Below are 16,620 nucleotides of genomic sequence, written 5' to 3'. Positions count from 1 at the left end.
TGTGAAGGGGAAAGGGATGACTCAGACACCCTGGGACTTCAGGGGAACAGCTAGGGGACACTGTTACACACCTGCTCATTCAGAGCCCAGCCGAAACCCAGTCGGACAACGGCACACCCTGATCAGCGCAGTAACTAATCACAACCTCTCACAAGGCCTGTCCAACAATCACAACCAGCTGGTAATGTGGCTGAAATTGCAGGCTTATGAATTGAATGCATGAGCGCCACTTTAAGCTTATGAAATAATCGCTGTGTAATGGGCACGTGGGCGTGCGCACTACAGCAGCCTTTGATTTTTCACCAAGCAGCCGATGCAGACCTGTCCCCCTGATTTATTGATGAGCCTGCCCCCCTCCTTCCCCAACCACCCTCTTGTTTTGCACTCAAACTCAGCATCCGAGGAAACTCTGAAACGCATCTCCATTGGCTCGGTGGAGTCCCCGCTGCGCACCTCTCGCGTCTGTTTGAGGAGAGGCTTTCGACTTCATTTTGTCTCGCTCTCTGGAGTGATGGGCTCTAATCCCTCCGCAGGGTTTGCAGAGCTATCGAGAGTTTGGAGGGGCAGAGTAACCCGTCTGGCGGCTTGGTGCAGCGCATGAATAAAACAAACCCCCCCCCCCAACCCTTTTTCCATGTGTGCTTTCCTATTTTCCTCTCAAACCAAGGACGGCGTGACGCAGGGACGGGCGGTGACATAGGACAGTGGTCACCCATCGTGGCCAGCAGGCGTACATGGTGTGCAGCACAGGAAACCCTCCAACAGCAGCTCCCTCACGGCAGGAACCAACAGGTCCACAGGTGCGGCGGCTTCGTTACATAACGTTTGGGCTGCGTGGCGCTCCTGACAGCGGCTGTCTTCGCGACTTTCGCGACTCTCTTTGTCACTGGCTCTTTTATTCGCGGCCCGCGACGTTCGCTATCTGGGAGCTGACAGAGACGCAGTTTGGCAGATGATCATGCCTGCGTGAGACACCGCGAGGCTGTCTGAATGGGATGTTCAAGGGTAAACAGCGAACTGAGATGCCTTTCAATCTCCCTTTAGTCGGCTTCTCGGTAAAATCTGGGCTCTATTGATTGTGGTGCGTGTAATGCAAGGACACAATAAAATAGTCCATTATCCACAGCCCAGAAAAATGGATTTTTTGAAAAAATAAAAAATAGGACTTTACACCGCAAACAGTTGAATACCTGAGAGGAATTCATCAGGGTTCAATCCATTTGGGGTCCTTTCATCATGATATTCTATTTACTTTGAAATCTCTGGAATGGCAAGAACAGGGTCTTCTTGGCTGGGAAGGTAGAGCTCCAGAAACATTCGATTAGCTACATTGAATGTCAGTGTCATGCGATTATTCAATTCTGAGACTTGCTGAGTTTAGAGGATGACTGCGGGGACCTTTAAAGCGATTAGGGCCTTTCCATAGTTCTATGTGATTGCTGTGACTACGTTACTTAACTTAACTTTTGGATCGGAAGCTGTCACTTGATTCCATTAAAAACAGCTACCATGACAAGAGTCCAGCAGACAAGCAGTTAGGAAGGCATAGTTTGGAATAAGTGCAGCTCAGAAGGTAATTTATTAAAAAGGTGTGTTGTAAATCTAAAGTTAACTCCCATCCCTCATAACCAAGAGTTAAACGTGGTGACACCACAGATGGGAAATCACATTTACAGTAAATGTGTGTAATGATAGGTCCCTACAGCTGCCTTTCTGTAGTATGGATGCAAAGATGGCATGCAGAATGTGTGATCGGCAGTTCTGACTTTCCATTTCATTGCTGATCATTACATCATCTAGAGTCAGTTATCTGAAATACACAACTGTGAAAAAAAACAAGCAGCCACAGCTCAACTACTGGGGCACACGCGAATTGCTGTTGAGATTCTAATCCAAACAATACTTATCTGTTACATTATCTTATGGCTTTGCAGTGACAGGCATTACAACACTGAGGAACATGAATGGGCAATCTCTGTTTCTCTCTGTGTTGTGCTGTACATGTTTAAGAGTTTTGGCTGGTCAGTTCGGTATGATATGCAGACAGATACTGACGGCCTGCCCAGAGGATGGCTTGAAGCCCTCAGTTCATGGTATTGGAGCCTCCTAACCAAGAGATATACTAATCCAGACCCGGACAGGAGGCATGGAGTGGAAAAATTCCAATCAGCATCGGGAGGGCTGACTGCATATGATTAATTTTGAATTCAGCTGATGGCGTGTGTGTGCGGTAGGAATGGAGGCCTGGCTGCTTCTATGGGCGCTAACAGCACAATCCCTCATTCACACCTGTCAAACACATCATCGCCTCGTTCCGTGCTCACCGCCTCCCCCCGACTCCTTACTCATCCAATTGCGCCCCTCAAATTTGATTTTGGTGCAGGATGATGACTTCCAGCTCCCCTGCCTGGAATTCCTGATGAGAGAAGGCGGGGGGGTGTGCGTGTCGGTGGGGGGTGCAGAGATCGCACAGAGTGTGAGGAGAGCATCCCTGTCAGTCCGATCGGGGATGCAAGGAGATGGAATTAAAGGATGATCCATTTACTTCCAATTCAATTCATTTGCAAACACGTGCGACAATTCATTTGTTGCCACCGAAACACCTCGCAGGCTCGCTGGTGCTTGCATGCTGCAGACGCCACTGAACGACCACACGCACTCCGCTTCTCCTGGCTGCTGCTCTGCCTTTCTGCGGAGGGTGAATAATGACTTCTGTATGTGAGACTCTGCGTTATTCATGCCCCCCCTGCCTGAAGTGCTCAGCTGGGAGACTGGATTTCAGAGCAGAACAGACAGAGGTGTGTAGAGGGAGCCCTGATGGTATCGGACTGGTTCAAACGGAGACTCTGGGAGGAGCCAGGCAGGTGAGACAGTTATCGATTCCTCACCCCCTCCCTTTGTATGGAAACAGTGAGCTACCCAACGCTTGCTGGGGAATAGGACATCTTGTGTGTTATTGAAGACGACAGCTTGGATCATGACCTTTGCCCTCACTGTTACCCTCTGAGACCAGAAAGCAGATGTCAGGAGAACAGTAACTACTGTAACAAACACACAACAGCTCAGACACTCGGGTGCATCAGTAAGCTGAAATAGAGGACTGTTCCCATAAAGGAGCAGGGAGAAAAAGGGGGAGATAATAATGATATACTGAGAGCAGGAAACAGGGAGAAGATGATGCAGTGTGTGCAAAGAAAGATACAGCAGGTACACAAGGAAGGACTGTAGATTCCATAATGGAGGATATCTGAAAGCCATAATTTTGTTAGTTTTCTTACTTTTTGGTTTAGATTTAAACATTCACTGAATATGGAAAATATCAAGCAGCTTCACACTTTAAATATGTCATGTGGCTTCACAGAGATCCTGTAGGACTGTGCCATTTCTGACGCATCATATATCAGTGGCCATAAAACAAACGAGTACCAGCCAGGCCATTCAGGTGTGTAGCGCAACCAAGCCTGAGGCGCCTGTAAGCAGGCCAGGCTGGTACCAGAGTGTTTTATCGGCACCAAACGGATTCAAAAACCGCAACCACAACCTGTCTGCCAGGCTCCACATCGCTGCCCACCTTCATACCAGCGTGCACATCAAGAGGACAGCTGACGCGCGTTTTTTTTTTTCTGCACGCTCCAAAGATTATCGACCATCCGTGACCGCTCTGACGCGGCTTCAGTTTCCCGGTTCTGTTGCCATGTTGTGGGTTTGCGGCAGGACAGTGTGGCTTTGGACGGGACACGGACATTGCTTATTGGAAAGAAATGACAGCAACCTCACCTGATTGTGTGTTGCTGGGCACTGTACTTTCTGGATCCTATACCCAATCACCCCAAACTGCAAGACATCTAAGAGCCCCCCCCCCCACTTGCTGTGAGAGCCAAACCACCCCAATGCCCAATGCTTTCGCACCTCACCAACAAAGGAGAGGAGGATGAGCTAAAAACGGAACGAGCAATTGCTTGACTTAAGTGGTAGATTACAGAGAATCCTCTACTAGGTGTGGAGAAACAAACAAGAAGATATGTCTTAAGCCCAGAAGGGGAGAAGGGGCGCTGGCATATAAAACATACATAGAAAGGCTTTCAAGCTACTGCCCCATAATGCAAACAGGTCACCGATATCTGCTGACAAAGAGAAAGCCTGGACATCGCTAACGCCACATATTGTATCGTGTCCCAGGGAGAATCTTAAGTGCAGTGCTCTGTGATTGGGATGAAACTAGGAACCCTGAATCTTCCCAAAGTGTTGGGACTGGTTTCCTTCCCCACTGAAGAGGGGAGGAGTGATTGAGAACACTAATCAGGAAACAAAACCGCGGAGTTTATAACGTGTCCCTCTGGGTATTTCTGAGAGTGGCTTTGGGTTGGGTTCTGAAATCCTCAAGCTCCACCCGGGAGCTGGAACGCTATCAGGGCAGCACTAATCCTGCCGCCCATCTTGCTCACCCCCTCTCCATCCCTGTGTGACCGTCACCGAGCTGGCAAACGACATGATGGGAAGAAATTGGGTGTCGGTGCGAATCATGACCGACACAAGCCCTGGCTGGCAGTCTGGTCCCCTGGGAGACAGTGTAAGACCTTACATAACCCTCTACCCCTGTTCCTGACCCCTCCAGCTGTCCCTGCATGTTAGCACTCTGTCAGACCATCCTGTACCCCTCAGTGTGCCACACCCTATGTCCGCCCAACACACACACACACACACACACACACACACACACACACACACATACACCCAGATGAACACACACACACACACACACACACACACACACACACATACACATCCACACACACTCATATGCGCGCACACACATACACACACACACACACATGCACACACACACACACACACACACACACACACACACACACACATACCCAGTAAAGAACTAGAACTAGAGAAGGGAACAGGGTCATTGTCCTCATGAACAATACAGTACCACAGGACTCCCTTTTTAGAGCTATGTGATATAAATGTGCAAGTCTGACAACATTTTCTATATTCAGTAAATGGATGACACTACAGATAGAAAACTAACTAATTTTGTCAGTCCTGTATGAATATTTATAATACTTACCAATGTCTGACAGAGTAGATTATTTTTACCCACTCATAAAAACAGACCTGTTAAGGAGTAACAGAACTGTTACTCAAGGAATATATCTAGGTAAGATTGCATGCTGTGAAATGGTTAATTTCCAGGCATGTAATTCACAATGTGTGGTTGGCTTTGAAAGAAAATTTGTACATTTATCAGATTCGATTCAGGAAACATCATGTTTCCCTGAACATAACTGAAATTTGTAAACATGGAGACTGGGTCTAATCTGTCCCCCAGACCACAACACAGACCCAACACAAATCCTCTTTCCATCCATGTGTTTCCAGCCTTAATTCTGTAAACTGGGCTGTATTTTAAGTGAAATGAGTGCTATGTGTTTTTAAGCTACTATCTGCATGTAAGCTATTCTGAATGGGTTATTTGGTTGAGACTTTAATATGGATTTCATTTGCCCACTTCCACAATGGCCAGTGACTATTTATATGAAATAACCAACTGAGGAACCCACCATCTAAAGAAGGGACGCCAAACTCACACAATTTCATCTGAACCATTATCCCATTCTCTCAATGACATTTTACAAAGCTATTGCTGAGCCACATGAAAAGAAAAAAAAATGACAGGGTAAACTCAATAGGGCAAATGTCCTGAAAATGGATTTGTAGACATCTTAGCTATTGATCTATGCATTGATTGAGTACTTAGCAGTGTTTTTTCTACAGACTCACCTTGGTTGCCAGATGCAGTACAAAATGAGTTTTGGTTTATTCTTTTGCAAGCAATTTTACTTTGGACCAGGTACATATAGTGGAATTCAAATTAAATTAAATTTAAAACAACAGGTGAACGAATACTTCTGGATCACATTTCAGATTAATTTCCCATTTGAATCAATTTCTATAATCACAAGGGTAAATCTGCCTGAGGGAGCAACAGAAAGATCGGTCCATTTTTAGATATTGAGCCTCAGACTGGTAATCAATGTGAGGAGATTGTCTCTGAATAGTTGTTTTATGTTTCAGTCAGTCTAACCTGCATGACCTTTAACACTTCAGGCCCTCCACTTCACATATATTTAATCTGCTGGATTCACTGCCAACATTTAATTTGTTTTCTATAATGTACATCTCGGGAGCTTGGAATAGTCATGAACACCGGCATTCAATCAACACGTGCCCTTCAAGTCCACTAAAATTACTACATAATACACAGAGGCAAGCCATGCCCAACTGGGAGAAATTTGCTTAAGAAACCTCCATTAAAAGTGGAAATGAACTTTCCCAGAATTTAAGATTACATTCATTGCATTACATCAAATCCAGCAGCATACTGGCCTTTCTTGGGGCAGCTTTTCAAACTTTCTTAATTACCATTTTTTTCACGATTTTAATTTATACTCAAGTGATATCTCTGAATTCAGCTGAATTAAGAAAGGCTTTTTGGATCATAATTAGATTCAGTTATTTGACATTTGTATCGTTTTTATTGAAATTTTCCAAAAAAATCTCATTTGTTCCTTTACCATTTGTAATTATTGTTTCTAATTTAATTCATTTCTGGACAAATTATTTTTTTAGTTAGCAAGCATCGCAGTCTACCAGATTTATTCGCAGCTATTCAGCGTGGTTTATTGAGGTGAGATTTAGACCGTGTAAATATTGACGCGAAAATGCACAAGGATGAAATTGCCCACCATTTAGAGATAAATGGGAGCGAAAACAAATGAACTGTTTGTTCATACGGTTCTCCAACAGGCAGCTGAGCTCACAGAAGATGTGGGAGTCTGGCAAACAGGCAAACAAACGTGGGGATCGGCTGACGCACCGCGGCGTAGTACGCACTCATTCAAACCACAGCCGGAGTGAGGTGGGCAGCTTTGGCCCCGCGCCAGACACCCTCTACCCTTGTGCTGCAGCTCACACTCTCCCAAATGCCACCACTGCTTGCTGTTCTCGCCCACTCTTCCCCTCTCCCCCTCCCTCGAGGCTTGTTCGCATTACGGCGCTGCAAGACCATCAGAAGTCGTTTCGGGACACCATCGCTGTCCTTGGAGATAAGAAGGACAAACTGTGAGTGTGTGTCGCTGTCTGGCAAAACGAAGCCCCCCTGCCTGCATTGGATCGGTCTTTCCTGCTGCAGACACAGAGTTGCTGTGTGAGGAGGGAGCATTTTGGCCTCTCTGTCTCCTTGTAGAATGTCAGGCTCTCACGAGGAAAACTGGCTTTTCAAGCAGGCAGGAAAACACAGATGACAGAGGAGATCGTCTGCAACAAGGTATAGACCTTTAACTCATATTAACTTCAAGATATCACAATATCTCTCCCTGTGAAAAAAAGTGAGAACTGGAACCCTCCATCAAACTATGAATGTGATGTCATAATACTTGTTCACACCACACAATATACAAGTGTGTTGTAGTATTCAAAGTAATTTTAAGAACCAAGCAAGCACAAATGTGTTATTCTTATTTCAAGTCTGTGAAGCTCCTCTATTGTGGTGAAATGGGAAAATGTGCACTCTGGGTGAGTGTGGCTTTTTGACGCCAGTTCAAATCCTTAACAGATTGCATCTATGTGTCTAGCCCACCAGCAAAAGATTCCCCCCTCCAAGCCCTTCCAAAAGAGCTGACACAATATTTCACTCCATTGCTCTACTAAAAGATGCTGAAGGGTGTTTACTGTTTCCAAATTAAATGTTATACAGGTCCCTGTAATGTATATCAAAGCAGAAGGGGTCTCCACAGAACCTTGTATGGAGTACCCTTTATTGTTTGGTACGCTATAATGGAGGGGGATGTAACTGAAAAAAGGGTATTTCAGCCTCACGAAACCCGACCAATGGTTCTGCCTTGTTGAAACCATGATCACTATCTTTGGGGACTTTTAAAATCTTGCCAAGTTCGGCCGCATGAGAACCGGGGCAGAAAGGAGCATTACATTAGTTCTGCTTCAGCGGCAGAGACAGCTGAAGAGCCCCTAGGGAATTCTGGGAAGTGGGTGTAAGAAAAACCATGTGATTGATGATGTCATAGTAGCTGCTCCAGTCACAGTCCCTGAGCGTGCTCAGACTTCTCTGTGCTGAGAGACATAGAGTGGATGGGGGATGGGAGGAGGGGGAGCTGACGGATGGTGTAGATGCTCCACTAGGGAATGCAATTTGTACAGGGATGTCGCAGCATGGCGTTCGAACCTTCCAGCCCTGACGAGCAACAGGCGCTTTCCTGTCAGCGAGCAATCGGTAGACGGGCCTCAGAGAGTGAGGGTGGTGTGAGTGAAGTGATAATTAAGTAGCAAATGATGGAAGCTAACAGACCAGCCACCATGTCTCTCCTTTTCTCTTTCCAGGGGCCTCACCATAATTGTCTGTTATTGTTGCACACAGTTTTTTTTTTTCATTTTGTTTTATTTGTCCTTGGAGATTTGGGCCCTGCAGTTAGAACTGAACAGGGCTCCACCATTCTGTGTGTGTGTGTGTGTGTGTGTGTGTGTGTGTGTGTGTGTATGTGTGTGTGTGTGTGTGTGTGTGTGTGTGTGAGTGCGAAAATAAACACGCTCATGAAAGGTGCAGAGCTATAGAAAGGCCGTAGTGGAGGAGAGTGAGAGTCTGGCAGTGTGCGGGGTTGGTGAAGAGTGATGTCTATATACCCACAGGCAGATGGCTAACCAAAACCCCTAAACACAACGGACACACCTTACAGCCACCCTGACCCCTCTCTTTCTGTCCCCACACTTCCCTTTTTGAAGCAGCCATGTTCCAACCTCTATACACCCACACAATACAGGTGATATATTAAATATATTTATCAACTATTACAACTGTGCGAAAAGAACAGCCAAAAGTTGCACATAATGAATCCTGCCTGTATCTAGTGAGGAATGATTCAGTCTTTGCCAGCCTTGAAATTAACTTGCATATGGGGATCCTTGAAGCTGCAGCGACAGCGAATACACAGTTTTCTCACCTGTCTGACGTGGGTTGATACAGTTTGAGTTATGACCGAGGATCATTCGCTGGATCTCGCCACTATATTTGTGTTTAAACAGCTGTGGTTGTGGCTGTGCAGTCTATGGGTTTGTGGGGTGTTACAGTCTCTGCAAGGGGATGATGTGAGATGTTTTCCACTGTATATCAAAGATTTCAATACAGTGGTTCTCTTTGCTGGAAGCGTTGCCCCTACCTCTGCATGCTGTGAGCACACTCATACAGATACGTGATATTCTCAATCTGGCAACCCTGGCTTCCTCTTAAATGAAGTGTAAACTGACATTTATGAAAGCTGGACTAAACATAATGTATTTTTAATGATGTACAGTGCCTTTATAAATACTGCATTAAGAACTGGTATAAACACAATATTGTAAGGTGTCACCCAGACTACTCGAGCCTACTAACCATTCTGCCAATAATGCCAATACCTGACCTTCCAATATCCCCCCTGCTGCCTTGAAGTCAGCAGAGGACATCTGTTGTCCAATGCCGCTGTGGCAACCTCTGGTTAAATAAACCCCCCAGGTGAGGAGCACAGAGAGATGACGTACGGCACTGGCAACCCGAGCAATCAGGGAACGCGCGTTTGTTTGGCAGATACCCTTCAAACACAGGCGCACAGATGTCAGGTGTAGCGCACAACAGCGATGTGCCTGCCCGGTCCCAGCTGCTGCAGATGGCCTCCGGGCGCTCTGACACAAACACTCCGCTTACAGAGGCTGCCTAATTGGACACGCTGCACGGAAGCGGGAGAGAGCAGCTACCTGAGGGCGTGGCCGGGCGTGACAGACAGGGGGAGGGTAAACGCCGCCCCCCAGTGACAAGGTCAGCGGAAAAGCACGGAGGCTTCATTAAGAGGAAGGGGGGAAAAAAGGGTCGCGTTTTACAGGCTTTCAGGGGCCGCCCCGGGCCGAGCGGGACATAAATTACACGGAGAGTAAATAACCGGGCGCGCAGAAGCCCGTTTGGGTTCGCGGCCGACGCGTCTATCACTCTGTGGGGTGTGTGCGAAAATGAAAGAAACGCAAAACTGTGCTCCCGCTGAATTATTGATGGAATGTGTACATGCATCAGGCCTCGGAGGCGCGATATTTCATTCCCTGTGACAGTGGCAGAGAGAGAGAGAGAGAGAGAGAGACAGAGAGAGAGAGAGAAACAGAGGGAGGGAAAGGGAGAGAGAAGCAGAGAAAGAGGCAGATAGAGAGGGAGAGAAGGAGAGAGAGAGAGAGAGAGAAACAGAGGCAGGGAAAGGGAGGGAGAGGGAAGGAGAGAGAGACAAAGAAAGAGAGAAAGGAGGTAAAGAGAGAGGTAGAGAGAGACAGAGAAAGAGGGAGAGAAAAGGAGAGGGAGAGGGAGAGAGAGGGACAGAGAGAGGGAGACAGAAAAGAGAGAGGAAACAGAGAGAGAGAGAAAGAGAAAAGGGGGAGAGACAGTAAAGAGGGAGGGAAAGAGAGAGGGGCAGAGAGAAAGAGAGAGAGAAAGGGAGAGAGAGGCAGGGAAAGAGGCAGAGAGAGGGGAGAGAGAGAGGAAGCGAGAGAGAGAACGTGAAGGAGAGCAAGTGAATTCCCAGAACCAGCACCTAACAGTGGCCAGAAAGTGGCAGTGCTTGTAACAGCAGGTTGGAAAAAGCAGGATTCCCACCGCTCTCCCTGATGTGTGGGCCTTTGCACCATTTTATTACTGAAGCCTGTTCTCCCTGCTGTTCTGCACTATGTGGAATGCTCTTCTGCGACAGGCGAATCTGATCTCTGTACCATATGACTTGATTCTGATGTAAACGGGGCTTCAGACAGTTAGCAACACACCAGTCTCTTGTGTGAGCTCGTCAGTGGGAGAGGGGCAATTTAAAATTTGAGTGAAGCAGGCTTATCTCTTTTCTGACATGCACAGCGTTCCTGGGGGAGATGTGACCAACCCAGCAGTGGGTAGGAGATGCCTGGGAAGGTTAGCCATACCGTACCAGAGTGGCAGAACGGCTGATATGACACAAGTCTCTTTAATGTTAATTATGACCGAATGAGTATGTTACATAACCAATCCCCCTATCCTTCCTTTGTAAATTCAGTCACGTCCAAGTGGAGCCACAGTTAAACTGAATAATACATCTGTAGTACTCCCTCCCTTTCTCACTGCCTTGGCTCTCTCTCTCTCTCTCTCTCTCTCTCTCTCTCTCTTTCTCTCTCTCCTTGAAAGTAAGGAACTAATCAGTGTTGTTCTTGCCTTCGGGCAAAATCCGAAAATATGATTTTGCAGTGAGAGAGAGCAGCCGAGCACACCGACTACGTGATGGGCTAGACACCAGGTGTCCACCGCCGCCGGCCTCTTGGTCTCCTCTTTGGCACTCGACATGACAGAGCTCTTCCTCCAATTCTGTCACGGCAAGGATGGCTTGACCAGAGATGCGGGGGTCAGAGCAACGGGGACATCTTGGGACACGGTGGCCTCAATTGTGAGGTGTAAAATGGTGCTTTTAAGACAAAGGCCTTCCAGAGAGTCCCTGCCATCTGAGATTAAGGGCCACTTTCAACTGAGAAAGTCTCTAGCTGGACTACAAGCTACGCACATGCTACATGGGAGAAACAGTGCAGATCTACAGAAGGTAGTGTTCCTCATTATACGGTTCCTGCACAGTGCAAAAAAGCTGACAGACACTCAGGCAGCCCTAATCCTGCACTACATCAGAGCATGGTGGCGCAATCAACAGCTGACTGAAAGGTGTCTGGAATGGGGTTCTCCAGGGACAGGTTGGCCACCACTAGTCTGGAGCCTCGCCTAACGAAAGCTGTGCTCCACACGCTCAGCCATCTGCTTGCTGAGTCAGTACTTCTGTTGCACCCAATAGCAGTTGACTAATTGAGTACGTGTCTAGTCAAGGGCAATATCTTCTGTAGCCACACAATGGGCCTGTAGCTGCACTGTAAGAAACCTGGCAACCCCCTGCGTCTGATCAGGAGTGTCATTCAGCGAATGGCTGTGTGACGTGCAGCAAGGACAGCGTCTGTCTGAACAAAGAGAGGTCAAAGAATGGACCGCCTCATTAACTCTGCTGAAATTTGTCCACTCATCACAGCTTTGGGTGTCTGCTCAAGAGGAGTGCACTGTCACCAACTGCCAGCCTTTGGCTAACCTGGAGAAGGTGGAGGCATGTGGTGTTTGACCATAAACCTAGAGGGAGAGCAGGAGATTTTACTAGACAGACTTTGAGTTGACCTTCTCCCAGGAGAACACACTATTGCATTGGGACGTTTCATCTGTGCTGCAACTACACCATGTTATGGGCATGACACGGCTACAGAGAAAGATGTCGGAATACCCAATGCCTTGGTGAAATTTGTTTAATCAATAGTGTTTAATAAATACGTCTTTACAGTTGTTTCATCAGACTTCTCAAAAATCCCTCAGGATGTGGGACTGCACTATCCACATGACAGAAGTGACCCTATTGCTACTGGCTATTTTAAGTGTTTCATGAGACTGTGGTGACTGTGGATGAAAACTCTGGTAGACAACCCACATTTTATTTTACCAACCTGGTCTGGCAGTCTGAAAAGGAAAGACCTTCATATTGAAAGCTTAGTACTCTACAGGTATCCAAAGCAAGCATGCAGGTCATTACAGCACAACCAACTGCAATCTACTCCATCTCCCCAGCCACCACTGGGTGTCTCCCCGTGCATCTGCAGGCACCAGGCAGAGAGTGGGCGGGGCTGCAATGAGGAGGGGGTGGCAATGGGCGGGGGTCAGCCAGGTACAATGTGCAGAAGCCAGGGGAATGGGACGGGCAGTTATGGGGCGAGAGGGAAAGGAAAAGGGAGGAGTAATCAGGGGCTGCCAAGGGGGCATGCTGGTATTTGTTTCAGCCAGTTGAGGTGCATCACTATCATCATCATCATCATCATCATCATCATCATCATCATCATCATCATCATGGCCAAGTCCTAAAGAAGCGGGCAGGGGTAGAAGCAAGGGGCTGGGGTTGTAGTACGAGTTGCAAGCCACTAACCGAGTGAATTTTGCAACCAACAAGCCATTACTATGTCATCAGCTGCAAAACTCGAAAAGAAGCATTACTGAATTCAGAAATTCGAAGAGGTCAGAACAGCAGCAGCATCATCCTATGACCCCATGAGTTGTCAGGCTTTGATTGGTCCCGACTCGATGCCAGTGCTGGTGCATGCGGTTGTGACAACGACCCAAGATTCATGGTCGGGGGGTGGGAGGGGGCGGGGGTCTCCACGGAGACCATGCCTGACGGTCAAACACAGGCACACACACGATGGAGGAAGACGCTTCCCGCAGGCATTTTCCGGGACGCACACACACGCACAACGCATTGTCAGAAAGGGAGCACGCACAGGCTGGATGCTTTGCAAACAGGACAGGTATGAAAGAAAACTTATACTAAAAATAAAGCCTGAATCAGTTCAGGAAAGAAAATCAAAATGAAAGAAAAACATGGAGCCGTTTCGAACAAACCTTCGGGTTCTGCGCTCTCTTTGAGGACGACTTGCTTCAGCGGACAGCAGAAGATTTCGTGACACTTAGCGCGAAAGGGGGACCCTTTTTTCCTTAAATCCGCTGACTGGATGGAATCCTGTCGCAACATAATGTACTCCTGGGTACCTGGGGCATCGTCATCCTGGACTGCGGCCATACCATAACAAAATGAACTAAGGTTAGAGAGCGCTCCGCAACCGAAGAAAAGAAAAAAAAAAAGAACATGGAGAAACAAGCAAAGAGAACAACACAACATCAGCAACAACAATAGCAACAACAGAACACAGCTGCTTCATTGAGAGAGACAGAAGGAGACAGAGAGAGAGAGGGAGAAAAGAAAGAGAGAAAGAGAAAAAAACATTAAGCACACTGAATAACATAATCATCAAGGTACAATAAATAATAAAGAAATAAATGAAATGGAAATGGCTTTTTGCAGAAAGAGCGAGAACCTGGGGCAAACAGTCAGGGAGGTGCAACATGAGGGGAGCTTTACTCTCTGTGGACAGCCACACAAAGGGGGGGGGGGGTGCATAGGGGGAGGGGTGGTGGGCAGCAAGGCAGTCAAGCAGTCCAATTGGGCCTGAACCTCCAACTCCACCAATCAACAAGGATTAGCAACGCTGGTGTGTAAGAATGCCGGCAAACAGGTTTTCTGTTGTTTGGTGGTGGTGGTGGGGGGGGGGGGGGTTGGCAGAACCCAGGGTGTGGAACTAGGAAGGTAATGGAATCATGCACAGGCCAGTGACCAATCATCTTTGCAGGAGGAAGTCGGTAATGTCTCTTGAAATCTTGCACGAGCAGATATCCGTCAGTTGTTTTCAACCAATTTTGGAAAAATGTAGCAAGCTCATGAGTCAAGGTATGAGGGAGGTAATTTCTAGAATAATTACATAACCATATTCTACGGCTGCTGAGGTTGAGCATTGGATTAATCAATGTCCAAACCCCCTTCATTTTTTCCCAAGGGCATGCTCGCTTACTGTGAACATAATAAACGACTCACCACAGACAAATCGGCATTCACTTCCAATTTCCCAATATTCACAATGTATCAGATAATTTACTGCGGGGTCCTAATACCCTCTCACATTGATTTAGACAGCGCAAATTAACCAGCGTTCTTCAGTCTTTCGCTGCTACTGACAGAATTCAGCTCTTGATCTGACAGAAGACATAATTTTCTAGCAGGTAAAATATCTGAATAAGCTACTATCTCTGTTGTATTCCTCTGAGTTACCTCACAATATGATCATTTTATTATGACGTACACCATCTTGATGTCAATTTGTATTTTGAGGACAGACAACAGACCATGATACAGCATGCAGACCAATAGTATTCAGTGCCCTTACACAGTGTGGATATATTCTCCCTCCTGTCTTGGAGTTGCTAGTGGGGTAACCGCAACAAGTGTAAGTAGCATGCTGTCTGGTGGTTAATAAGTTGTGGCTAAATAGCATGCCGGGTCAAACTCCAAAGCTATCTAAGTTGGCATCTTGTTATAGTCTCTAGATGCATCATTGACATTAAAGTAACACCCACATGTGAAAAAAAACACATGCTTATGAGGCAGCAATGTATGGCAAGAAGTGTGATACCAGAGCACTACCATGTTCAACTCCCAAGTGGGGTATGGGTATTGTAGCTTTGAGCAAGGTACTTAACCTATGCAGCTGTATAAATGGATACTTTAATATGCAGGAAGGTAATGCAGCTATGAAAGTCATTCTGGCTAAGGGCATCTGTGAAACAAATAAATAATGTAAGGAACACAAATGCGAAATGAACTGCTACAATGTGACTAGTAGCATTACAAACATACAGTTTAGCTATGCAATTCACTGATCCACTACTCTTTAAGATGTAACGGACATTTTAGCAAGCATATTTCCTTCAGTGAATCAGCACATCGTAGGAAATCTGTCTTGTGAATCTCCTCTGGGACTGAGGCTGAAATATATCTTTCTTCTGCAGTTTAATGTCACATTCTGACCAATTAATCTATAGTGGCACTTTTTACTCACATTACAAGACATGCCCAACTTGAAGTCTTTGGTTACAGTTGCATGCAAGGAATCTAGGATCTCTGTCATTAATATCAATTCTTTAACAACTGTAACAACATTAACAACAACACTTAATTTGAGCACTATGAATGAAGAATTGAAACACATATTTAATAATACACAAGAAGTATTTTCATAGGCCACAGTCATTAGACATCTCTCACAGCAGCCTAACAAACAACCAATCACTTTCTCAAATATGTGATTTGCATGCCCACACCCACAATAATTTGACTTCTTTTGATTGAATTTTTTGAAAAGGCAGATTAAGTTCACCAATAAAAAAAAGGCAACTTGCAAGTGGCCCTCATTTCGCTGTATCTGAGTTAAAAGTTTCATTTGGTGTCCTTTCCTTTGTTATTATCAGAAGGTGTTTCTTTGTAGGAGCTGATTCTCACTCCTACCTCGACAATGTAACAAAGCCTTTTTTTAGGCTTGAGACAAAAAAGTAAACCGTGAATGGTGGTAAAAATAGACATGCCAGCCCATCTGCCGGTGAGCACATGTGGGCTCGTCTCACCCCCGGCCCCCATTACAGCGCTCCCGCTCAACACTACACACACGCACACAATCCTCTGGGACCAATTTACTCTGCTACAAAACAGTAGAACAGCGGCTGCAGTCTTTTTCTTTTTAAGAGAATAGAGATGTAGAAATGAAAGCCATATGCCACATGAAATATTTTTATACAGTTCATAATTTGAGACTTGGCTTTGCTTGTACATTTGACAAGCAAGGCTAGGAAGATTTTTGCTAAAAAATGACTGCTGTTATCAACCTTGCTCTAAATATTTCCTTGTATACAGATTTTTCAAAGCAAAACACTGCATCAGGTAACATAAAAAAACTACTTCATGAGGTGAATGCTGTACACTTCCTTCAACAACATTATAAATGCCAGGCCCTACAAATGGAATATCCCAGAAATACAACACTGGATGTGTTTAGCTCACGGTTCTAACTCAAAACTCAAGCAGCCATTACTGTACCTAATGACAATAG

The 16,620-nt window shown here is 46.1% G+C and overlaps 1 protein-coding gene across 5 annotated transcripts in view; it reads right to left on the bottom strand.

The window, feature by feature from the left end:
- fgf13a (fibroblast growth factor 13a) overlaps window positions 1-16,620 on the bottom strand; it is a 108,663-nt gene that overhangs the window by 38,633 nt on the left and 53,410 nt on the right. For 4 of the 5 annotated variants that reach the window (XM_036549092.1, XM_036549091.1, XM_036549089.1 and 1 more), the window contains exon 3: window positions 13,529-13,696. The exons of the other annotated variant lie outside the window; for it this stretch is intronic. In XM_036549092.1, coding sequence (XP_036404985.1) covers window positions 13,529-13,696 — 168 coding nt within the window. The remainder of the gene's footprint in view (window positions 1-13,528; window positions 13,697-16,620) is intronic. 5 annotated transcript variants of the gene reach the window in all.

This window comes from Megalops cyprinoides, chromosome 16, assembly GCF_013368585.1.
Source record: "Megalops cyprinoides isolate fMegCyp1 chromosome 16, fMegCyp1.pri, whole genome shotgun sequence".
Taxonomy (NCBI): domain Eukaryota; kingdom Metazoa; phylum Chordata; class Actinopteri; order Elopiformes; family Megalopidae; genus Megalops; species Megalops cyprinoides.
The sequence above is the reverse complement of the archived record's forward strand: the minus strand, read 5'-3'. Positions and strand labels throughout refer to the sequence as shown.